The 24,867-nt window shown below is 42.7% G+C and overlaps 1 protein-coding gene across 1 annotated transcript in view; it reads left to right on the top strand.

Moving 5' to 3' along the window:
- Positions 1–24,867, top strand: part of LARP4 (La ribonucleoprotein 4) — a gene marked incomplete in the record, with an annotated part of 1,458,174 nt that overhangs the window by 201,972 nt on the left and 1,231,335 nt on the right. The window contains 1 exon segment of the mRNA XM_044083476.1: positions 4,832–4,967. Coding sequence (XP_043939411.1) covers positions 4,832–4,967 — 136 coding nt within the window.

Genomic DNA, 24,867 nt, shown 5'->3' on the forward strand with positions numbered 1-24,867 from the left:
GTTACCCCACAAGGTGTACCTTCTGACTCAACAAAAGGGAACCCTCATTCACCCACATTTGCAGATGATGGCACTGACACTGTGGGTGATAAAATTTTAATTCTCTTCAGGCACCAGTACTTGGAGGATGTGCTTTCAGTCCTGAGGGAGACCAGGAAATCTACTACAAGGAAATTTTACTTGGCTAAATGGGAGAGATTTTCCAAATGTTGTCTGGGTAAGGGCTGGGATCTATGCATTGCAGATCCACCCCTAGTTCTTGCCTATGTGTGTCAACTAGTTAAGGGGGGACTTTCATACTCTTCAGGAAAAGTCCACCTTTCAGCAATTTCAGCCTGCCACTAGACCCCCCCCCCCACTAGCCAGGCTTGATGTTAAGCTATTCATAAAAGGGGTCTTGCACATCAGACCACTAAGAAAACACATCCCACCACCCTGGGACCTGAATTCATCCTCAAAGCTCACTTAGTCTCCAGCTGAACCTGCTAGTACAGCTACTCTGCAAATGTGCACATGGAAGACTATACTGCTAGTGGCTATAACTTCAGCCAGGCCTGCCCTCCATACACTACCTTCCACAGTGACAGGGTGACTCTACGAACCAATCCTTCCTTTATGCTAAAGTGGTTAACGATCTGTCCTTAAACCAATCTATTCATCTACCCAGCTTCTTCCCCTCCCGCCATTTAAAGTGAGAGAATACTCCACTCCTTGGATGTAGACAGACAGCTAAGGTTTTACCTAGACAAAACCAAATCCATAAGAAAATCCAATCAGCTTTTTGTTTCCTTCCATCCCAGGGCAAGCCAGTCTCCAAAAAAACATTTGCCTGTGTTACTCGCACTATGGCAAAAAACTCCCCTAGTAGAGTGAGCCTTCACTCCCTGTGGTAGTGGCAGCCTCCAAAGCTGCCTTAAAAGGCTGAGACACTGCATCCATCCTGGAAGTAGCCACATTGTCCACCATTCAGACTTTAACTAAACACTACAAGCTAGACAGTGCCTCCAGAGGATGTGCAAGTTTTGCCAGAACAGTTCTGCAGGGCTTTCTGGAATCTGCTTCTTTTACCTCCTCCCTTCCATCTAAGCTGTGGTACTCTCCCACACCAAGAATACTGCAACATAAGACTAGAAGGGCATAGAATAGTTGTGTAAAATCTTACCATAACCATTGATGTCCTTCTCTTCCATGTTGCAGTATTCCTTCCCACCCACCTAACCCCCCCCCCCCGTCTCTATTCTCTCTCTCTCATTATTGACCTGTCTTGGGTCTCCTGGTAGTTATACCCTACCCTTTGACCAATTTAACCACCAAATGTCTATTTGATCTTATGGCTGACCTCACTTACTACTCTATTTTGACCTGTCCTGCTGGGCTTTAAAGTTCTGATGTCTGTGCGTGTAGACATCACATTTAAGGCCCCTGGTTTATGGCCCTATGTGTGACATCCCATGCAGTTACAGCAGCCAAGCTGAAGCTTTTGTATAGGAGCCGACGTACGGGTTGCCTGATGTGGGAAATCCCACGTCCTTCTCTTTCATGTTGTTGGATTCTTGACAACCTGTACCTCAGCTCTTATACAAAAGCTTGAGCTTGGCTGCTGTTTGTGCATGGGATGTCACATGTAGGGTCATAAACCTGGGGCCTTAAATGTGACTTTTGCACGAGCAGACCTTGGGCTTGAAAGCCCAGCAGGTCAGGTCAAAATAGAGTAGCAGTTGATGTCAGCCATAAGATCAAACAGCTGTTTGGTGGCTAAATTGTTCAAAGGGTAGGGTATAACCACAAGGAGAGCCAAGACAGGTCATTAATGAGAGAGAGAAAAGAGAAGGGGGGTTAGGTGGGTGGAAGGAATACTGCAACATGGAAGAGAGGGCAGTCTGTGGTTATGGTAGGATTTTACACAACTATTCTATGTTCTTCTAGTCCTGTGTTGCAGTATTCTTGATATGGGAGAGTACCACAGCTTAGATGGAAAGAATGGAGGAGGTAGAAGCTGATTCCAGAAAGCTCTGCAGAATTGCTCTGGCAAAAACCTGCGCATGCTCTAGAGACACTTTCTAGCTTGTAGTGTTTGTGAAAGTGTGAATGGTGGACAGTGTGGCTGCTTCCAGGATGGATGCAGTGTTCCAGCCTTTTAAGAAGGTTTTGGAGGCTGCCGCTACCCTGGTAGAGTGAGCCTTTACTCACTGTGGTAGTCTTTTGCCATTGTATGAGTAACATAAGCAAATAGTTTTTCTAATCCAACATGCGATGGTTTGTTTGGAGACTGGCTTGCCCAGGGCCCTGGGGTGGAAGGAAACAAAAAGCTGATGGGATTTTCTTATGAATTTGGTTTTGTCTAGGTAAAACCTTAGCTGTCTGTGTACATCCAGGGAGTGGAGTATACTCTCGCTTTCACTGGTGGGAGAGGGAAAGAAGTGGGTAGATGCGTAGATTGGTTTAAGGACAGATCGTTGACCTCTTTAGGCATAAAGGAAGGATTGGTTTGTAGAGTTACCCTGTCACTGTGGAAGGTAGTGTATGGAGGGCAGGCCATTAGGCCCTGTAATTCTGACACCTTCCTGGCTGAAGTTATAGTCACTAGCAGTACTATCTTATAGGTTCATAGATTAGTACTAGGCTAACTGCCCTTGCGAGCCATTTTAAGCCTAGCCAATTATCCCTTGTGAGACCCAAACCAAGTACCTTGTGTTTGTAAGGCAAACACCTTAACCATTAGGCCACCCTCCCAACCCCTGCAGGAAAAAGAGGTTTCTTCCACGTGCACATTTGCAGAGTAGCTGTACTAGCAGGTTCAACTGGAGAGACTGAGCTTTGAGGATTAATTCAGGTCCCAGGGTGGTGGGATGGGTTTTCTTGGTGGTCTGATGTGCAAGACCCTTTTTAAGAATAGCTTAACATAGAGCCTGGCTAGTAGGGGAGGGTCTAGTGGCAGGCAGGCTGAAATTGCTGAAAGGTGGACTAGAACCGAGAGTATTAAAGTCCCTCTTAAGTAGTTGACACACAAGCAAAAACTAGGGATGGATCTGCGATGCATGGCTCCTTGCCCAGACACCATTTGGAAAATCTCCATTTAGCTACGCAAGATTTCCTTGTAGTAGGCTTCCTGGTCTCCCTCTGGACTGAGAGCACGTCCTCCAAGTAGTGATGCCTGAAGGGAATTCAAAGTTAATCACCCACAGTGTCTGTGCGAACATCTGCAAATGTGGGTGAATGAGGGTTCCCTTTTGTTGAGTCAAAAGGTCCACCTTGTGGGGGTAACTTGTGGTGATTACCCTTGGCTAGATTGAGAAGTAGGGGGAACGGAAAGTTTTGTAAAATCTTACCATAGCCGTAGATGTCCTTCTCTTCAGTGTTGCAGTATTCTACATGTGGGTTTACACTTACTTAGCAGTTCGTCCGTTCAGGATTCCAAAGTTTTTCAGTCCCTCTAGTTATGTCTGACATCTGACGTGGCAGAAGGAACGTGGGCCATAAAAGTGACGTCTGTACGCACCAGCCCTCAGAAGATAAAGCGGCTCAGTCGGAGCCATTTCTATAAGGGCACAACTTGTCCAGTGTCACCCAGCTGATAAAGTGCAACCTGACAGGAGGGGAAAGAATACTGCAACATGGAAGAGAAGGACATCTATGGTTATGGTAAGAATTTACACAACTATTCTTTCAGTATATGTGACTCAAGGAAATGGAAGTGTTTTTTCATGCATGACAGCATAAAGATGTACTGTCACTAGTAACATCTAAGGTGTTCAGCTGTATACCCATAAGTTGAAGGTTTTTATTGTAGGTTATAGTGTGAATGCATGTTTTGAAGCGGTTTTATCAGATTTTGTTTCTTGCTATAACGTTACTGAAACCTCCTGCAGTGTTTTCCACTGTCTGCCAAACTCTTGGGTGGTAACAATATACTCTTTATTCTGAAGCAGAATAGAAGTGCTTTTTGGGAAGAAAAGGCAGAGAAGCTGTGAGCATTAATTAGAACAAATGGGCAAAATGGGGAAAAAGTTTCATTGTTCATGAAATAATGTGACTAACACAAGACGATTAAAGTAAAAACGTTTAGTTCAGCTGTTACAGATGTCAAATTCTATTATAATTTTTTTCTTTATGATGCAGTTCAAAGAACACAAGTAGAAAATTGACTCATGTTTCTACAGCTTTATATCTATTCTTGTTTCTGAAGTTTCTCAACACCATTTCACTTACTGTGAAACTTGAGCATTTTCTTTCTGATTTTTGGCAAGATTAGTTGTATTGTAAACACCCCCTCTTGCTGAGCGAGATTTTCAAGTAAGGAAGAGCAATATTGGAGGTGTTTGGGTCTTAAAAAGTGGTGTATTTGTTCCACCTGCAGGAAGTGGTCCAGTAAAACTAAATGCAAACTCTGAATCCAGTTTTGCCTCCTGGCTAGATTGAAACTTGGAGCATTTATATTGAGTAAAAAGCAGCTAAATTTGTTTGCTTTTCAAGATTAATTTTTAAGTTGCAAAGGTTATTCAGGAGCAACTTAAAATGGGACTGAAAAGAGTGAACCAAGTTGTAAAAGATCAGCAAGAAGGCAGATGTTCTCACTTTGTAAAATTGGGGAGGCAGCCTTTGCAGAGGTGGACTGCATTGTGTGTAAATAGTGTTTTTCCTCTCAGGCACTTTGTATTTGAAGTAGAAGTAACTGCATAGTGTTTATCAGGGAAATCAAGCGGAATGGGTTAAGATATGAGCAAAAGTTTAGTTTAGCTAATGGGTGCATTTACCTTTTATGTTTGCAGATTGTTTAATGTTACCCAATTGAAAATGTGTATATGTGTTAAGTAATGTTTTCTTAATTTAGGTAACATCTAAAGGCACAAGCTTGAACCCCAATGCTAAGGTGTGGCAAGAAATTCCGCCTGGAAGCACAGAGATTATTCCGTCTGGGTCTGAAAACTCGTGGCAGGAAGATTCCCCAGTCTTGGGGACTTCTGAAGGTAAGTCATTGTAAACCAACAAAATATATTAACTTTAAAGGGTTTGCTTTAAGCATTCCTAAAAGGTTGGTTTGGTATTGTGAAGCTTCCTTAGAATTTTTATTCCCATTTGGTCATAATTACTACTAACCTCTTCTTTTTTTTTTTTTTTTTTTGGTGCAAGCATTATTTCTGTTAGTCAAATGTTAGCTTTTATTTGCCATATAAGCATGCAGTGCTGCATGTTTATTTCAGCTTATGTAACTTGGTATGCACCACTGCTGTTCATGTCACTTTGAGCTTATTTAGTCATATTTGCTGGAGCAGGACATTTGTCTCACTTTGATTAAGTTGGGAGTGTATAGTTCAACAGCTTCTGGTTATCTCTTCTACATCAGGGTGAAATAATACTTTTCTTATACCAGTTTCCTGTCTTATTGTAGCAGTCGCTTGTTGCTTTGTATGTGGGGGTGTAGGTATTTGTTTTACTTTCTTTATCCAGGTTATAGCTTAAAAAAGCAAATATCTCTGCTCCATAATATGGTGGCTTGTGACAGTAGTGTTTTTAATATGTTTGAGTACCTGCAAACAATGTTCCATAAATTAAGAAACTGAATATTCTTTTGTACAGTGTGACGAGCTTCTTTGGGATATGAAATGGGCTTATAGGCAGTATATGTGAATATGGAATTGGGCATTTGTGTCTGCTGGTTAGAAACGGGATGTAATGAAATGCCTTGTGTTACCTTGAAGTAGAGAGCCAGAATCACACTGACCTAGTTTGTGGACTGTAAGGGCATTAAGGGCACATAAAATTGCATAAATTTGACATAGTTTGTAAAAATTTGAAGTGATGTTGCCTGCTAGCACCCACCTCCATGTTTATTTCAAGTCTAGGCATTTGTTTTGATCTCCAAGTTTCTTCACTCTTGAACTAAAAAAACCTTTAGTGAGCAGAAAAATTTCAGTAGTATCCTCCAAAGTTTGTATGTCTCATTTTTGTATGTTTGACCCTATGGTGTTGAAGGTAGCCAACAAGCCAAAAATGCTGCTGTTAGGTAGAGTGGAACTAAGGCAGTGTTGCCTCTTTCATTTGGGTCTGGGTAAGGCAGATCGACCTTGCTTCTCTATTGTATGGATCTTTCAGGTCAGAATGAGGAAATCTCTAAGCCATCTCAACTTTAACACTGAGGGTAACAGTGGATAGTTTATTTTTCCCGTTTAGGCATGTGTTGTCGGAAGAGATATTTGTACATCTTGGTGTGGTGGCAGAATTCCTAATAAGGAGGAGTTGTACCACACTAAGTGGAAAAGGACCCATATTAAGTAGGTGTCATTGGTTCTCACATCTTCCATACCTGTACAAAGCAGGCCCTTTGTATGCTGCACTGAAGGTGCATCTGCCATATCAACAGATTTGCCACTGGAACCATTTAATTCTCGGCTGCCTGTTAAAGCCTTTCCTTGAAAGAGGTGTTTTGCATTTGAAATCACCAGAAGAGGAAATTAATCCATTATAGGACATCATTTATGACTTGGGTTCACCTTGCCACCTTCTGAGATGGATTTGTATGTCTTTTAAACTTCCATCTTGGAAAACACTGGAACAGCAAGTCTGCTAAAACGTTTTGAGCTGCAGGCACTAATTGAGAGTGTTTAGAATACATCTCGCTTTGGAGTTATAGCATGGTCTTTGGTTCACACTTTTTTTTTTTTTTTTTTTTTTTAGATGTTATAACTTGAACAGCAATTCTGTGGTCAGGGCAAGCTTTGCCAGTGCCTTTCTGCAGGTTTTATTGTCCCTTTCCACTTCCTGGGGGTATCAGTGGGTAACTGCAATGAACATTGTACAGTCGTCTTGAAATGTACCATAACTGTAGGTGTTCCAGAATGTCCACTTACTGGACTAATTATTTTTTTTTTCTGGTTATACATTAATTGGGTGGGCATGTCACTTAGCCTTAACCCACCTGTCTCTGCTCATAAGTTAGAATTATCTTTCTCAGGATGAGTTTTGGGGGCTCTGTGCTTATGGTTTCTATTTCGTAAAGACTACACGCTTCATGGAAGGTTGTGCACCGGCACTCTTAAGCTGGTTTTCTTTAGTCAGGGCAAGATCGGGTTATGTGTTGGCCAACGTCCCCTTGTACCATTTATGTTTTGATGTCAGAAATGGTGGGCACCTCGCTATCTTGGAGATGAAGGGTGAAAAATTATGAAAGTTGAGCTGTCTGACTTCTGCAACCAGGAATTCCAATGTCAGTATTGCAACAGTGGATAGTGTAATTTTACAGTTTTGGAATTTCCTAATGCAACTGTAGTTTCTACACATGACCACCATTCTGTGTGATTCCCACCAGTACCATAAAAGGAAATATCTGAAACTGCTGCTTTGGGAGAACTTCAACTAGAGACTACAAGAGTACGTGAGCAGACTATTGCTAGTGCCCAGGAAAGATTGCTCTTGGATAACTGTTTTATACTTGAGGCTGAGCAAGTTCTTAAAAGTACAGAAATGTTACTGTTATCTTGCTTGCTTCTACTTTCGCCACAGGCCATGCTTTTCGCTTTGGATCTCAAGAGTCTTCTGTTTCAGAATGAGCGTGCTATCATAAATTTACCTCTTTGCACTTGGGCTTGGCTGCTATTCTCAAGGTGTTCACTGACTACTTTTCTCCAGGAATCACTTACTACTGTAATAGTGGTATCCAGTTTGCCCTTTTCTGGAAGATCACCCTCTTTACTACATCCTGGGCCTGAAACAAGTAATCTATTCTGAATTACTTTCAAAGTCTGTTTTGTGAGCCTTATGTCCAATCTGCAACCATCCGGAATAGTGGTATTCTTTGAGGCATTAACTAGGTTCATTCGATTAGAAAGCCTACTTACCTTAGGACAAATTAAGTGAAAGCTTAAACTTTATCTCAGAAGAATGGACGTATCTGTATACATATACTAAGTGTTTGGATATGTGATGATCCATATACTTATTCCCCTAGCAAGACTCCATGTGGAAGCTTTGGTGGTACTTCAGGAGTATTCGACGTTTGCATGATCAGCTTGTTTATGTTCTGATTCCCATGTAGTGCTGGTCAGGCAGAAGCACTGATTGGTAGGTTCAGAAAGTCTACAAGAACCAAAAGCTGCCCTTCAGGCAGGCTTGGTTCTTTGGATATAAACTAAAGAGCTCATGCACAGAAGTCCCTACCACATGACAGAAGGTAGCACAAGAGGCATATCGGTACAGAGGGGATGATTGCAGTGATTCACACTTGTTTACACAAAGGATGGAGAGCCTAGAAATTATTCACCTGATCATGAATAATATTGCAAGTATGTTTACTTGAGCACAACAAGATGGGGCACTCTGCTTTCCCATTTGAAAGCTGGCAGAGAAAGTGGATGTAGATCTTTGTTAGACATGTTTCTAAAGATCTCTGCATTAAATTTCAGCAGAATTTCCTAATGGGTAAACTCAGTGGAACAAGCAGGCCCCCACCATTGGGTGTTGGATAGGGATATTTTGCTGTGACTGGTCTACAACATGTAGGGGAAACTGAAATACAAACTTTGTTTCTTTGAACAACAGGTGCTTGAGTAAGTTGTGCTTCAAACATGCCAAGTAGTTCACCTTGGGTAGTGAATGCCGTGTTCATCAGTTTGATAGGTTTGTTTCTGTAAGTTTATCCTGTGTCCATCCAGGTCGCAAGGGGGAAGTAAAAAGTAAAGGAACAGGGGGTGGTGGGGCATAGGCGCTTTTAACTGTTCTTTTGACCAAGGTGACATTGGTTCTCTTACTGAAAATGGCAAGGAAGAAACTGTTCACTTTGTGGCACCATCCCCTCTGCTGAATGGATCATTTACGTTCAGGCCAGTGGTATGATCTGATTGTACTATCTTTTAAGCATAGGTTCTGACATAATGTGCTAAAACTTTGGGTTAGCTGTAAAACTTGCTAAAAGCAGTTGAAAAGGATACCCTGTGTTTCCAGAGGGAGAATCATAATCATCAGTGTCTGATTCTGCAAAAACCTGCTGAAGTTAGAATGGTCAGGTCTTGTTTACGCTTCGGTGAAGGTGCATCTTGCAAACATTTCAGCTTATATACTAAACCTTCCATTGCCATTATTGCTGCCAGTTAAATGTGGCAACACCCCTAGTGGAATTGCATGAGACCACATAGAAGAGACATGACTCCACCATGTTACTTTACTGTTTTAAGTGGTAACCCAAGTCCCCATTGAACCAGCGGCACTGGTTAGATTTGAGTTTTGAGACGGCCCTTTAACTGGTGATTGTCAGCCAAAGTATCTCTAGGGTAAAGGCACTGATGTGCAGAGTAACTTTTCTGACGTTCCATAATGACTACCTTCATACAACCTACCTGCAATTGTTACTTATGCTTAAGTCGATCTACACAGTGGAGGATTTCTCCATATCCAAAGAAAAAAGTGAAGATGTTCTGCTTGGATAGGACAGAAAGCGTTAAGTACAGATCAGCTTTTTGTACCCTTTGTATTTAAGAGGAAGGGAAAAACACTTGTTTGTAAACTGGTCCTGTGTGATGATTGGCTCACTGCTTATCCTTTTGCTGTTCTGCCCATGCAGAGGTCTGAAGGGGGAGGGGGGTCTACTTTATGTGCTCGAAACATGAAAAAGCCGAATCCAAATAGTGCGACACAGAGCGAACTGCGAATGTACTAAAATGTAAAAAAAATCCTTTGTAAAATTACTGCAGTGCCGTGCTTTAAGTTTGTTATGGTGGTGGTTTCAAATTCAGCACTGAGTTACATTTATATTCCTGACTATAGGATAGGTGTTTTGTCATTGCACACCTTGTTCTAAGTGCCAGAAAGTGTCATAATTGCATCTTATTCTCCCTCAGATTTCATGTTTCATATGTAGATACTGGAATCATTGGTACATATCCAAGCAAAACAGAGTGCAGGCTTTGCTATATTTGTTTTAGTATACTGAATGCAAAGTCTAGAAGAGTTCTCTTTTGTGTTAAATTAGAAATTTAAAAAAAATGTTACAAAGGCAAATTTTTTCATTTGTGAAATGTTATGGCTACAGTGCCATGCATGGAAACTGCTAAAGCTGTACGGTGAGTCTTAAAAATGTACTGTACTGGAAACTCAAGTTAGAATTGCAGTCTTAAATGATTTTTAGCTGCACACTGCTATTACCTGAAAGTTTGTTAATGAAATCTTGAAGGAGAGCAGGAGTGATAGCCTGTTAAGGAAGCCCCCAGTAGGTTTAGTTCATATGCCTTTACTTGTCAGTCTAATATTGTGCATTATATTGTCTCTCTCTTTTGTCGGTCTCAAATATTGTAGCAGAAGTAAAAAATATTTATATTGAAAACAGGTTTATTTTTTGCATTGGACTTACAACCCCAACACACAGTGCATTAAACCTACAAAACCAGGCATGTTTTTACATCTGGAATGACCAGCTAAGTGCACTTCATTCCTGATGGTCATGTTCTGTTTTGATAAATTTGCGTTAATATTTCTTACTATTAAAGACTAATAATCTTTGCTAGGTGCCTTCAGTAGTCTTGTGTAGCCTTTTGGGTGCTGTGTGTTTACGGTTACATAAATGTTTATTTTCCGTTTTTTGGTCAGGCAGACAAGCTCATCTTTCTAAATTGTATCATTTGGAGTATCTTTATGAAGTGGGTACTAGACTTAGTCCTGTTTTCTAGGAATTTTTTTTCTGGTCATTAGAATATTGCACAATTTGAGTATTTTATATACAGATATTTAAGATTTTCTTATCTCTTCCCTAAGAGCTATTAGACTATGCAAAAGTAAATGAAAGTAGGTTTATTAAGGAGGACCTGGTCTGACAGTTTATACTGCTTCAAGATATGTTGCAAGTCTGATTGTTTGAAGTTATGGTAGAAATGTTGATAGACTGAACATTGAAGATAGAAAAGGATGCAGCGTTGAGCTGGAAGTAAATGCATATCACCTTAATTTTTCTTCAGAGTGAAAACTTGTTAAATAAAATTCAATATGCAGTTTCCCCCTTACCTTTGGGAATATGTGCTTAGTTTGTGGGTGTTGTAGTTGTGCCAATAGTACTCCCTGAAAATTTTGTGAAAAAGTGAACCAATGCCAGGTTTTATATACAAATAACAAAAAGCCAAACACTGTAAAGGACAGTTATTTTAGTGCATTTTCAGTTGTTAAAATGGTCATTTAGATGGTCTTTTTCTACATAATTCATGGCCTGTTTGTCAGCAGACGGGCATTTATTGACCTTCCCTCAGTATGTTTTTTGCCCCCGTCTAATGACCTTCACCCCCCCCCCAAGCCTATATTGGACTTTAAGCATGTTTTTTCTTCTGTACTGGGTATCCTCAGCACAGAGGGATAGCTGTCCAACAAACTCTTCACGCAGCCGCAAGAATGGTTTGTGCCCTTGCTGGAATTCTGGGAATGAGGGCATACCTACAGTGTAAGCCCTAAACCCTTTCCTTGGGCAGGGGATGTGAATCCCATTTTACCATGGGGACTTCTATATCTTCCTGTGTGGGACTGCACATTTCAAATTCACTCCGGGATAAGTCTGATATCAGCAATTTAATGACCAAAAACCTTTCCTACATTTGTCCTAATGTAGCTGCCTTTCATTAAGAGATTGTGGCATTAGATGGCTGAGGTCCCCCTCCAAGGCTAATGACACCCATTTTCAGCGTGCTTGGTACCTAGAGGTTCCAAAGAACACTTGATTTGAATCTATATCGCCCATGTCATACTGTGGATTTTAGCTCCCTGTCCCAGTGGAGTTGGCTAAGTTTTCACCTTGAGATTGCTTTTACAGTCTTTGAACAGTAGATAAGGCTAGTGAATTGGTGACCTGTGTGATTGCTGAGGATGTTTGGTAAATTGTGAAGGAGCAGACATAGTTAAATACTGGTCAGTGTGGTAAAATAGTTCTATAGCGTGTGTAACATGTTCTGTTAAGGCCTGCTCAAAAGATGATCTTAAAATGTGTAAACAAGCCGCTGTGGCTATGCCAAGGGAAAGACCATGATCTGAAGTAGTTGACTGCATTTTTTCTTCAACCTGTGGGTCTATGGATCCGAATCGGATTCGAGACCGTCCCATTACTAGCATCTGATAGACCTCCAAGCTCCTCCCCATACCCATAATGCCTCCCTGTCTCCTTCCTTCCCTTAGATCGAATTTGCTGCTCTACAAAACATAAGCCCGACCCAGTTGGACCTTACCACTAATGGCTACCCAATATTCCTAAGCCAGGCATAACAAGGAGAGCCATTGTAGCGTTAACATCCTATATACACGATTATAACAGTAGTGAAAAGGTCAGGGGAAAGGAGGTGGGGCATGGCTGAAGACAAATGAAGTACAACTACTCAGATGGAAGCTATGGTGTGTACATAACTTCTTTATCTGAAGTAGTTTACTTCATTTGTTCTTCAACCTGTGGGGCAGGGCCCTCAAGTACTAAAACCTGGGTGGCCCTCATGGAAGGATATTCCAGAGCACCACGGAGCCAAAGGATGCCTTACTCCTGAATAAATGTCTAATTTGTAATGTGAAATAGAGGTATGAGATGAGGACCAAGTAGCCACAGAGCAGTCCTCATCCAGCGACACCATAGACCAAAAAGCCACTGAAGTGGCCATAGATCTTGGAGTGTGCTTTTACCTTACCCGGAGGGCAAATGCCTTTATCAGAATGCTTGAATGATACACTGGGAAATCCAACGAGCAATGGTCACTTTAGAAATTGGTTTGCCTAAGAATGGCTTTGAATAAGAGACAGACAACTGATGAGATATGCAAAAGGATTTTGTTCTGTGTAAATAAAATCTCAGTTGCCTATGTACATCCAACAAATGTAGTTTATATTCACCCCTGTTTTGGAAATTAGGAAAGAAACAGGAAGATCAATTGGTTGATATTGGTTTCAGAAGCCAGTTTGGAAAGGAAGGACTGATTAGCACATATGGGAACACTGTCCTTATGGAAAACCATGCAAGGAACTTTGATGGACAGTGCTTGAAGTTTTGATACCCTCTTAGCAGAAGTGATAGCCACCAAAAAGGCAGTCTTCTAAGATATATATTGGCGGTCTACTGACGCCCCGGGCTCAAAGGGGAGGAGAGAAGTGCCTGAAGAACAATGGTGAGGTCCCTTTGAGGTGTAGGATCTTTCACCGGGGTCTTAAAAGAAAGGTACCTGTAAGGATGGTCTTGGAAAGCCCAGAAGAAGCTAGGGAAGCCATGTTTTTCCCCACATGGAAATTGGAGACGGCAGCCAATTGGACTTTGACAGTAGAAGAGCTAGCACCTTAATGAATGATACCCGCCAAAAAATGTAACATTTTAATTGTCAAGTACACCATTAGGGTAATTTGAAGAGTAATAAAATTAACCAAACAATTACTCTGCAGCTGTCTTTATGAATTGACAGTAACCCAGAAATTAGACCATTCCATCCATTACTTCTGTGGCTTTTGTACCAGTACTCCTCTGTCTAGTTGAAAAAATCTTTGTGGATGAAACCAAAGGGCATTTAGATAATCACTTTGAAGTGATTGTTGCCATGGTGTGGATGGTGAGTATGGTGGTAGACTGAGAGCAGAAGCTGAAATGCATTTCTCTGTGACCATTTCATTTTCATCATTTTACCATATGAGGCAGGGTATGAAGGGAAATGGGGGGGGGGGGCAGTTGCATGATCAGATTTTAATGATTGATGCAGCTCATTTGTGGGCAGCAAGCTGAAATGTATTACTGAGGCCACTGTCTCTCTGTCAACAGTTCTACATCAAAAACCTGATAAAGACTTGTATGCCTTTTTTGAGAGAAAGGTTGTTTGATAATTGGAGCACTTGTATGACTGTTGGGAAGTAGCTGATATGGTTTGTTGTGGGGGGCAGTGTTGCAAGTACATGAGTAACAGATTGAAATGTGTTGCTGTGGTCCTTATTTTACATTTCTCACATGTACACTGTTTTTGGGTAGGAGTGAGGAGGAGGCAAGTTTTCTTAAGAAATCTCAAGGGAGTTGCCTAAATCTTAAAAAGATTTTAATTTGGCTCGTCAGGGAGCAGTGCGTTTGTGGCAGCAGATGGAAATGTGTTACTATTGCCATGTGTTTGAATCTTTGATTATCTGTTTACTTCACGCGATGGGCCTGGTTGCTACCAAGTTTTATCTTGGAACTGTCTGCTCTAAGATTTATACAGTATTCCCCGTTTACTCCAGGTCTTGTTTTGCTGCCTTTCCTTGCAGATATCTGTTGAAGCTACAAAAGATCGTAAGTGTTTTTTCACCTCTCTAAAGTTATTGATATTTTTTTTCAAGATTTTCTCCTTTTAGGGTTTTTTTTTTTTAAATATTGACAGGTTGCATATTTTCTTGTGCTTCTACCCCCAAGTCCTTTCATTTCCTCTTCCCTCCCGAGGTAGACCCTTTGGATTTTGTGAGTTTAGCGGATAAAAAAAATTGTCTGTAGGAACATGAAGTAGATTTTCTAGGTTATTGTTTTCTGTTTATGTGGTTCTAGTGCTTGGTGTAACTTGGTCGTAAACATCTTAGGCTATTAACTATTGCTGCTTTGTTGTAGCCTGCAGCACTTGATATGGGAAAAGGCCTTTGGATTTAAGAAGTTTGAGCAAAAGCTGTGCACCCAAGGTTACCTAGTGTTTGTGTTGTGTACATAGAATTAGATCTACGAAGGTTCATGCGACGTGCGCATACTTCTGCAGAAGTGCTCTGGAAGGGAAAAAAACGTTCATCTTTAAAATAATAGAAAACATTAAGGGAAATGAGAAGAAAGGAAAAAGGAGCAGACCAGTCTGTCTGCATCCCCTGAGCTCCTTGAATCTGATCCCAGTGAGTCAATTCTTTGCAACAGTTTGTACTGACCCAACCTCAACTGGGACCCCTGTCAAAGGTCTGCTTCCCAGTGTCTTACTCAGAACTCCTCTCAGGGAGTATGATCATTTTGTTATAATCAGGACTTTTCTCTCCAAGGAAAACCGAGCTTTCCTCAGAAGAAGCTCCTGATTTCTATAATCCTATACCTTCCTATGCTCTTTCACCCTGTGTGAAAAGGGCTGCCAAAGTCCCTTCAAACAGTATGATTTGGTGCATAAAAAGGCCTTTTATAAAAATTCACGTTGATGGGGGTGTAGTGCTATCCCGGTCTGTCTCTAGGGTGGACAGGTCAGACCCCTCCCCATACGTCAATTTCTGCTCCTTCCCTGGGCCAGGTTTTGGCACTAGGAGTACTGGTATTGGCTTTGCTTTAGTGTTGTGATCTGTCAGTGCTGATAAGTCTCAGCCCTTCAGCTTCTCTCTCGATTCTATTCTTTTCAAATCCAGCATTCTGTGTATTGAGTGACTAAACACCTTGAAGTTGTTTTGATTTGTTTGGTGTTATTGCTGACCCTGTCGAGGCTGTTCATAGTGTGACACTTAAGTGTTCAACTTCTGTCAAACCCAGATGTCGTTCAAGGATGCATCTGCAGTCCTTACATATGGGTTGTCCTGCCTCAGGCAGCCCCTCGGTCGGCCGGATTCCAAAGTCTGGGTCCGGCATCTGCTGATGTCGCCCCTTTCCCGACGTCAGAGCGTCTGGGATATAAAAGCGTCAGTCGACGCCATCTTCCTTGGTCTTTCTTGCTGCGCAGTGCCCGAAGCAGAAGCAGTTCGCAAGTGCCGGTCGGCCAGCTCCTGTGATTCCAGCTAACCGAAGACTTCAAAAAGCTAAGTACCCCGTTGGGGACTCTCTCTTGCCTCAGCCGATGTCAGATCAAACGGTTAAAGTTAATAATTGTTTAACTTGTGGGAAACAAATACCTCATAAGGATTTCCACTCTTACTGCCTACCCTGCCTAGGCCCAGACCACGAGGTCTCTGCCTGTGCAGCCTGTGCTTTCTTCAATAGACGCACACTTAGGCGTCTGGCGGAGTTCACAGAGGAATTTTTTGGGGAAAATTACTGTTACAACATGCCGTCGGAGCTTCCGACACCTCATTTACCCAAATAACGGAAGGACAAGGACAGACACGCGGACCGTGGTTTCAGCCGAAACCACGCCTAGGCCTACCGCTAGTGTCTCTGCTGAAACCGAATCCTCGGTGCTTCCGTCCGAAACAGCACAACCGACAACCTCTGCCCCGGAGGCCACCTCTGAGTCTGTCATAGAATTTCCTTCTGAAACCGGTGCTCAGGAAATATCCGACACCATTTCTCTGAACAAGACTACTCCAGCACGTGGGGCAGCCAGGCCTCCTGTATCCATGTCCATAAAGGCATTTACACTGCTAAAGCTGCTAAACAGCCAAAATCTCTCCCTCCCAAGGCTATTCCTCAGGGATCCACTACCGGTTCACAGATTTTAAGTCTAGCTGAGGACCTTATTTCCCTAATTAGGGGCTCTCGGCCACATCTGGACAGGGGCTCTCAACCCCCTCTAGACAAAAGGCCCAGGGTTGAGCAGACAGATCCCCAGTCTTCTGATGAGGCCTCTGATGACTCTGCCCCCCAGTCTTCTGATGAGGCCTCAGATGATTCTGCCCTATCAGATTACCAGGAGGAGGCCTTCACGGCCTACGAGGATTCTGATGCAGAGGAATCTATTCCCTCGGCCTCCCCTCCTGAAGAGTTGTCCTTTGGGGAGACCCTTCACTCCATGAGAGAGCATTTCAAATGGCAGGGCCAGGAATTCTCTGATTCCAGGAAGAGATTAAGGACTTTTTTGCATTTACCTCAGCATAGACCTTTGGCTGTTCCTCCTGTTTTAAATGTCATTGATGATGTGTACTCTGAGTCTAGTATTTCCCCAGACTCCCTTCCTCCGGCTCCTGCCAAACCCGACAGGTACTACAGGGTCCCGGACTAGCATCATTTCATTTATAAGGGTCACTCTGCTGACCCAGAAACTATTTCCCAGGGCCCTAAAGGGGTTGCAACCACCACTACTAAAAACCCACTTCCTTCTGAAAGGGAGTCCAGGGCTTTAGAGAGATGGGGTAAAAAGGTGTGTATACTTCTTCCACTCTTTCTATGACGGCATTAAATTGTCAATTCCATATGATACAGTACCAAGAGTATTTGTTAGATGAATTGCATAAAAAACTATCTTCACCTGAACCCCTAGATCGCAAGGCACTTCAGGATCTGGTACATAACTCCCAGCAGGTTAGCAACCATTTCTTGCAGTGTGGTTATGATGCATTTGAAGCTTCATGTAGGTCAGCAATGACAGGTGCAGTCATACGTAGACATGCTTGGCTGAAGGAACAAACACTGCCAGATCATGTTAAAGCAAAGCTTCTGGATGCTCCGCTGGAAAAGCAAAAGCTATTTGGCTCCACGGCTCAAGAGGTCTTAAAGAAATTTGAGGAAAAGGCTAAATCAGTACAAACAGTCAAAGATTTCCTACATGTCCAACCACCAAGACTCAGCAGAAATTGGCCTTCTAAGAATTGGTCCTTTCCGGACACAGACAGATTTCAAAGAGGCAGAAACAGGCGTGCCAGAGGTAGAGGGCAAGCTCGAGGCTCCTTCAGAGGACGTCAGTGGCAGCCTCCTAACCAGAGAGGTACTGCAGGACCTACAACTACTACACAAGGACCATCTCAATGACTTGACTATGACCCCGCCAACCAGGGCTCAATTGGAAGCACCTTTGGGCGGAAAGCTATCTTTATTCTCAGAAAATTGGTGCAGTATTACAAAGGACAAATGGATACTGCAAATAGTAGACAAAGGATACAGATTCCATTTTCATACATTACCAAAAAGACAAGGCATGCCAAACCTGCCACCAAACCAAAGGGCAGAGGCTTTCAAACAAATTACCAAACTACTTCAAATGAAAGCAATAGAAAGGGTTCCTCTCACAGAACAAGGCCAAGGATTTTATTCCAGACTATTCCTTGTTCCAAGAAAAGAAAATCAATGGAAGCCTCTTCTGGACTTGTCCACACTGAATACTTACCTCATCGTGCCAAAATTCAAAATGCTGACCTTACAGCAACTTCTTCCCATGCTGGGCAAGGGGTCCTGGCTGGTAACTCTAGACCTCAAGGAGGCATACCTGCATGTCCCTATCAGACAAAGTTGCAGAAGACACCTCAGATTTTTTGCAGGTTCAGAGCATTTATCAATTCTCAGCATTGCCATTTGGCATTTGGCTTATCTACTGCGCCCAGAGTATTCACGAAATGCCTGGCATCAGTAATTGCACATTGCAGACTTCAGGGGATTCAAATTTACCCATACCTGGACGACTGCCTCATTCAAGCGGACAGCCAGCAAACACTGGTAAAACACTTTAACTATGCCATCCGACTACTTCAGGCCTTGGGATACACAGTCAACATTCAGAAATCAAAACTTGTTCCATCCCAACAAATAATTTTCCTGGGTGTTACATCCAGATATCTTTCTCCAGATAACACAATCATGGGGAACGCCGGACATAGATCTTTTTGCCTCCCACCACAACCATCAACTGAGGAAATTCTGCACAAGGACATACCATCCTCAAGCATGGAAAGTGGACACCCTCTCCTTCAGCTGGAATACTACAGTATATGCATTCCCACCGCTTCCATTAATGACCAAGGTCTTACTGAAGATCAGGACAGAGCAACCAAAAGTAATTCTGATGGCTCCGGACTGGCCAAGACAACACTGGTACCCACTGTTAAGGAGCATGTCACACACGAAACCTTGGCCTCTACCACAATGGCCACTTCTGACACAGCACAATTGCAAGACTCTGCACTCCAGTCTAAAAACCTTACAGCTGACAGCCTGGAGAATTCCTTAACTCCTCGCCAGGATAAACTATCCAAGAGGGTACAGGATATCATCATGGAAGCCCGGCGGCCTTCCACAAGAAAAGCATATTCAGCAAAATGGAAAAGATTTCGTACCTGGAACACTGCAAAGGGTCAAGATCAGACAATCATGAGCATTCCACATATTCTAGAATACTTGGCTGAAATGCTCCAGAATGGCCTTTCTTATTCCTCCATAAAAATTCATGCTTCAGTAATCTCAGCAGAGTACAACACTGACCCACCTGTATTCTCTCATCCTCTGCTAAGGCAGTTTCTAAGAGGGATAAAAAACATCAGCCCTCCAAGGAAACCACCAGTGCCTACATGGGACCTTAACTTCATGTTGGAAAAATTAACTCTTCCTCCCTTTGAACCAGCAGCATCTTCAGAACTACAATTCCTGTCTTGGAAGACTGCCTTCCTTCTGGCCATAACCTCAGCAAGAAGAGTATCTGAGTTACAGGCCCTCATGGCAGTACAGCCATTTCTCATTTTTCATCAGGACAGAGTCTCTTTGAGAACCAATCCTTCATTCATGCCAAAGGTGGTATCCAGGGTTTCACTGAAGCAAGCTATTCACCTGCCTACCTTCTTTCCAAATCCACAAAATAAAGGAGAGAAACTTCTGCATACTTTGGACATCCACAGACAGTTGCGTTACTACTTGGACAGAACTAAGACTTACAGAAAAACTGACCAACTCTTTGTAGCATATGCTGCTGGTGTACAAGGAAAAGCAATTTCCAAATAGACAATTTCAAAATGGATAGGAAATTGCATTCGATTCTGTTACTCCTTTCATGGCAAAACTGTGCCAGCTAACATTAGGCCTCATTCTACCAGAGCAACAGCCACCTCCACAGCCTTCTTAAGAGGGGTGGCCACAAAGGACATTTTAGACGCTGCTACATGGAGCTCTGTGCATACATTTTCCAAGCATTACAACTTGCCCGTATATTCCAGATCCAGAGCAGGCTTTGCTACTGCAGTCCTGCAGGGCATGTTAGCTACACCATCCTTTTCTTAGGTCCTACCTCCCCCAGCTTGGCTATGGTATTCTACCCATATGTAAGGACTGCAGATGCATCCTTGGAGGACACAGTACAGTTTTGTACCTACCATAAATGTAGATGTCCGATAGGTATGCATCTGCAGTCAGGTTTTCCCTCCCTCCTACCCATCTGTGGCATACTTTGGGTGCCTATCACTCATTTTAGCTAGCTGGGGTTATCTTTTATGGTGTATTTGTTTTTTATTGCTGTACATGTTTGGAATTTTTTCATCTCTCCAAATTTAGCCTTACTTAGAGGGCAAATGGCATCTGGGGCAAGAAAAACTGAGGAAGATGGCGTAGACTGACGCTTTTATATCCCAGATGCTCTGACGTCGGGAAAGGGGCGACATCAGCCGACGCCAGACTTTGGAATCTGGCCAACCGAGGGGCTGCTTGAGGCAGGACAACCCATATGTAAGGACTGCAGATGCATACCTATCGGACATCTACATTTATGGTAGGTACAAAACTGTACTTTGTGGGTCTTGGGGGTGGCTTTGGGATCAGTGTCGCTTTGTGCTGGACAGTCTTCAATGTTGGGCCATCTGATGCTGAGATTGGCTTTGTTATTAATTTCATTGGCTCCTGCAGGCATCTTTTTGGAATTCTGAGCCCTGGAGAGATTGCCTGTCCAAATGGCAGGACAGCCTAGATCCACCATCAGCTTCAGTTCCACCCTTTGACTCAAGAGTTTTGGACACCAGTTATGAGCTTGTTGATCACACCTTTTAAAAGAGCCACAGAACTTTCACGCTTCAGACCCATTTCTTTGACATTTGGATAACTCTAAATTTCAAGCTACTTAGGAAGGGACTTACAACTGTGTTCTCCAGTTCTGTATCTGAACCTTGATGGGGGTGAGATCCTCACATTCCTATCTGGATTACCCCACATTTTGAGAAATTGGGTTAGAGGGGTAATTAACCTTTAGATCTCCACCTTCTCAGTAAGATTCTGATGGAGGCTTTTCGGGCTGTCCCTTGTATATTTTGGATGGTTCTCAATGTTGACTGTATTATCAGTCTGTCATGGGAAAGGCTATGCAAGAACCCGATGTTGCTGAGCCCATCTTAAGGAAGCCTGAGAAGGTACTGCAACTTCTTAGTGGAAGAACATTTGAGTAAAGGTGGTCTTGCTGCCTATGGCAACAGTGACTAGCTGAGAGCCCTCCAAGAGCCTGCCATTTCTTCTGACAAGGATTCCAGGATTACGGATAGGATGGGGAAGTGTGTTAGTTTAAGTACCTTCTCTGTACGTACTTTGAATTACCTGATGCAAGTGAACTGTTGCCATTGTGATCTTGCTGAACAATCTCTAAACATGCAGAGAAGACTGGTGATACTGGATACTCTGAAAGAAGGCAAAGCACTGTTGTCTACCATGCCTAACATGTGTACAATTCTGCATGAGTGTGGCCGATGAAGCAGCCGGGCAGCCATTATTGAGCAGCACTGTGGTTCAAGTTTTTTGACTTGGTGGGGAACTTTAAGGCTTCAGTCATGAATGCCCCTTTGAATGGGTCTTTTCTGTTCTGATCTCTGGTGAAAGAGAAGCTGATAAAAAGTGAGTAACAAGGCAAGATGCGTTCCTTTTCAAGGAATTAAAGGGGTCATAAAAACAAAAAAAAAAAAAAATCCCAGAGGTTGTTACCTGTTTCAAGACTGGTTCTCAGAGGTTGTGGGAAGAGGTCTCTTGAGAGCACAGCCACTGAGGTAGACGGTACTACACACAATTAGGGTTTCTATTCACCCTACAACCCTCCAAGCAGGGAATTGGCAGAATCCCTTGGAACTTGCCTTGCTGTTCTCCTCTGGAGGTAGTTTGGGTAGGCTGTGCATGAATGGCCATTACACAAGGTGTGGGTCAAGGAGAACCATCATCTGATGGTTATTTAACTTCCTGATTACCCAGGCTGTTCTCTCCACAACTTCTCGGTATTTCAGGCATCAGTAACTAGTTCCAAAGGCAGAAGTTTCAAGGCTTTTATCCAAAGGAGACACTAAAGTGGTTGTACCATACAAAAGTGGGCGTGAGGTTTTTTTTTTTTTTTTTTTTTCCCCCCCTTCAATTTTGTTTTTGGCTCCCAAGAAAACCAAGTACTTTAGTCCCATCCTTGATCTAAGCAGCTTAAACCAGTATGTAAAGAAGACCAAATTCCAGATAGTCATTGTACAGTCCATCCTTGTTTCCAGGAAGGGGATTGCATGTGCTCATTGGACCTCAAAGTTGCATGTCTGCACAGCAGAATTGTTAAGGCTTCGAGAAGTTTCTTAGGCTTTGGTGTTCTGATACAAGAGGTTTGGGAGGTCACTCAGTGGAAGTTCTAGCTTTGCTGCAGTTTTTCTTTTGTATTTGCTAATTGGTTTTTCAGTGACCTTCTCGCTCATCATTTTACTTTTGTTGTTTGGGATATCTTTGCAGTGACCCTAATGATAATGGACATCAGCTGGGTATAACAGCTCTGTTTCTAATGCTTAGTCAAACACTCTGCTTGTCCTGTGCTGATGAGGTCAGAACAAGGCTGAAATATGCATATCCACAGCTAGTGGAGTTTGGCTTTATTGGACTGAAAATTTCCATTAAAATGACGAAACAAGTCATGGGCATTCAGAATCGCCAATTAGCTGAAACACCTGATGTTCATAAGGATCATTTGCATATATCCCATGTGCCTCAGTTACAAGAGGTTTGGGAGGTAACTCGGTGGAAGTTCTAGCTTTGCTAGAGTTTTCATTTTGTTTTTACTGATTGATTGGTTTTTCAGTGAACCTTCTCACTCATTGTTTTAGTCCTTATCCTGCTGGAGAGTATGGAAAACCTTAATGGGTATAATTCTGAACCTTTCTGCATTAAAAGGTCCCACTGCCCCTCGAGGCCTTTGGTTCATCTTGTAGCAGATAGTTGACCCTTTTTGAGCTGGCATGTTCTGCAGAAGTCAAGTTTCTGTCTTGGAAGACACTTTTTGATAACTTTGTTTAGCTAGAAGAGTTTCAGTGCTACTGGCTTTGTCCTGCTGGCTCCCTTGTCTGTTTTGCCTAAGGTTATTTTAGAGACCGACCTCTATCGGCTCTTACACATGACACTGCTGTTTTCCATTTTATACTAACAGAGAATATTGTCTTTGTTCATCAGGCTGTCCTGTGTAGTGGTGTATTCACCCATGGCAGTAAATTTGTCTGGCCTCTCAAACTTCTGCATTGATGCTCGTGCAGCTGCTGCTTCAGTTTCTATGCATACAAGACCTATCCAGACACTGAAAACTGGACATTGTATCTTGGCTAAGATCTTCTTTTGGAGGCACTACACTTAGTCTGCTGTGATGATACCCATTATGTTAGCTGTTCTATCAGATGAAGTGGATGGACTTGGCTAATCCAAGATGTAATAGTTACGTAACAGTGTTAAGTGCCAGTGGCACAATAGGTAGCGGACACTCCTGTGGTGCAGAAGCCTGTGGGTTGATGACACGGTGAAGCATAATGGGAGTGCCATGTCCTGTCTGCTTTAATTAGTGGAAGCTCAGGTGGATGCAAAAGATCTCACTGCAGTTGTTGAAAAGAGTAGGGCAAGTTCTATGATGCTCAGACCAAATTTCCCCTAGTAATATAAATGCCACCTCGGGTCTCCCTTGAAAACTGCTAGCCCATTGTGACTAACCTGATCAATAAAGGATAAATTAAGTGTACCTAATATGAAGTCTTGACTAGGCAAGTCTGTCCACTTTGCCAACCTTCACTAGATCGCCTTTCAAACGGTCACTTATGTTTGTGGCAAATCTTACTGACCTCTTGTGGCTTATTTTTTTTACACGTTTTGCAGCTATTCATATTTTTTCTCCCTCCATGCCTTGATCAGGTCCATAGAAAGTTAGACAACCAAATTCTATTTGGAGTAAACCAGGAGTAGCATTGCATTATGAGAGACAGGTAAGGTGAGAGCGAGAAGTTGGCTGTGTTGGCACCTGACTGCGACCAGTTTGGTCAACTTAAATGGAAGGGCATGGGTAATCAAGGTCTAACAGTATGGTACGCAAATTACCTTTTTCCTCTAATCAGGCCATCTTATGGCTGTCTTTTTTGAAGACCAGATTCTGTGCAAGTGCAAAGGGCAGATGTTCTTCATGTTTCACTGTTGCAGGTAGCCCTCAGTCGGCCTGATTAACAAAGTCTTGGGTCCTGCGTTGGTTGCTGTCCCTCCTTCCATGACGTCAGGTCATCCGGGGTATAAAACATGCAGCTGACGCTATTACATCAATCTTTCTTGCCGCGCGGTGCCCGGAGCAGAAGCAGTTTGCAAATACTGGTCAGCAGACTCCTGAAATTTTGGTTTCGGAGTTTCAGAACTGAAGTCCTCAACTAAAAAGCTAAGTACCCCGTTGGGGAAACTTTTTCTTGCTCCTTACCGATGTCAGTAAAAGTTAATAATTGTATTATGCGTGGGAAGCGAATACCTCATAAAAATTTCCGTTTGTACTGTATTCCTTGCCTAGGCCCTGACCACGACGTACCTTGCTGTCAGTTTTGTGCTTTATTTAATCAGCGCACTGTCCGTCGTCTGTACATTTTTGCTTCTAAATATTTCGGTTCTCGATTTAATTATCCAGAAATGACGTTAGCTAGCCATCAGACTACCGAAATACCGAAAAAACACTAAGAAAAAGAGACAGGCCGTTGAGGTCCAAAACTGCAGACAACGCTTTTCCTAAGCCAGTTCGCCGGTACTCAGTGAGGTGCTTTCGCAGCCCCTGATACCTGCTACTTCTGATTCACAGGTCTCTACTGAGAGCCATTCAGTCTGGTATGCTGCGAGATGCTTGACCTTTCGAACCCATGGATGTCTCTACCTTAGATGGGTCTGGAGCTGCTGTGCAGGCACTGGCTTCTGAGGGTGTATTCAGGCCTACAGATTTGTATATTAAACAGACACCTCTTTCAATTTTAAGGGCAAAATCTCTTATCTATGTCTGTTTTTTTTTTTTAGACGCCCTGGCTACATGTTCAGGCCACTATGCCTAAAAAACAAAT

The sequence above is a fragment of the Protopterus annectens genome, chromosome 9.part0 (assembly GCF_019279795.1).
Source record: "Protopterus annectens isolate FY-2018-M chromosome 9.part0, PAN1.0, whole genome shotgun sequence".
In the NCBI taxonomy this organism is placed as follows: Eukaryota; Metazoa; Chordata; order Ceratodontiformes; family Protopteridae; genus Protopterus; species Protopterus annectens.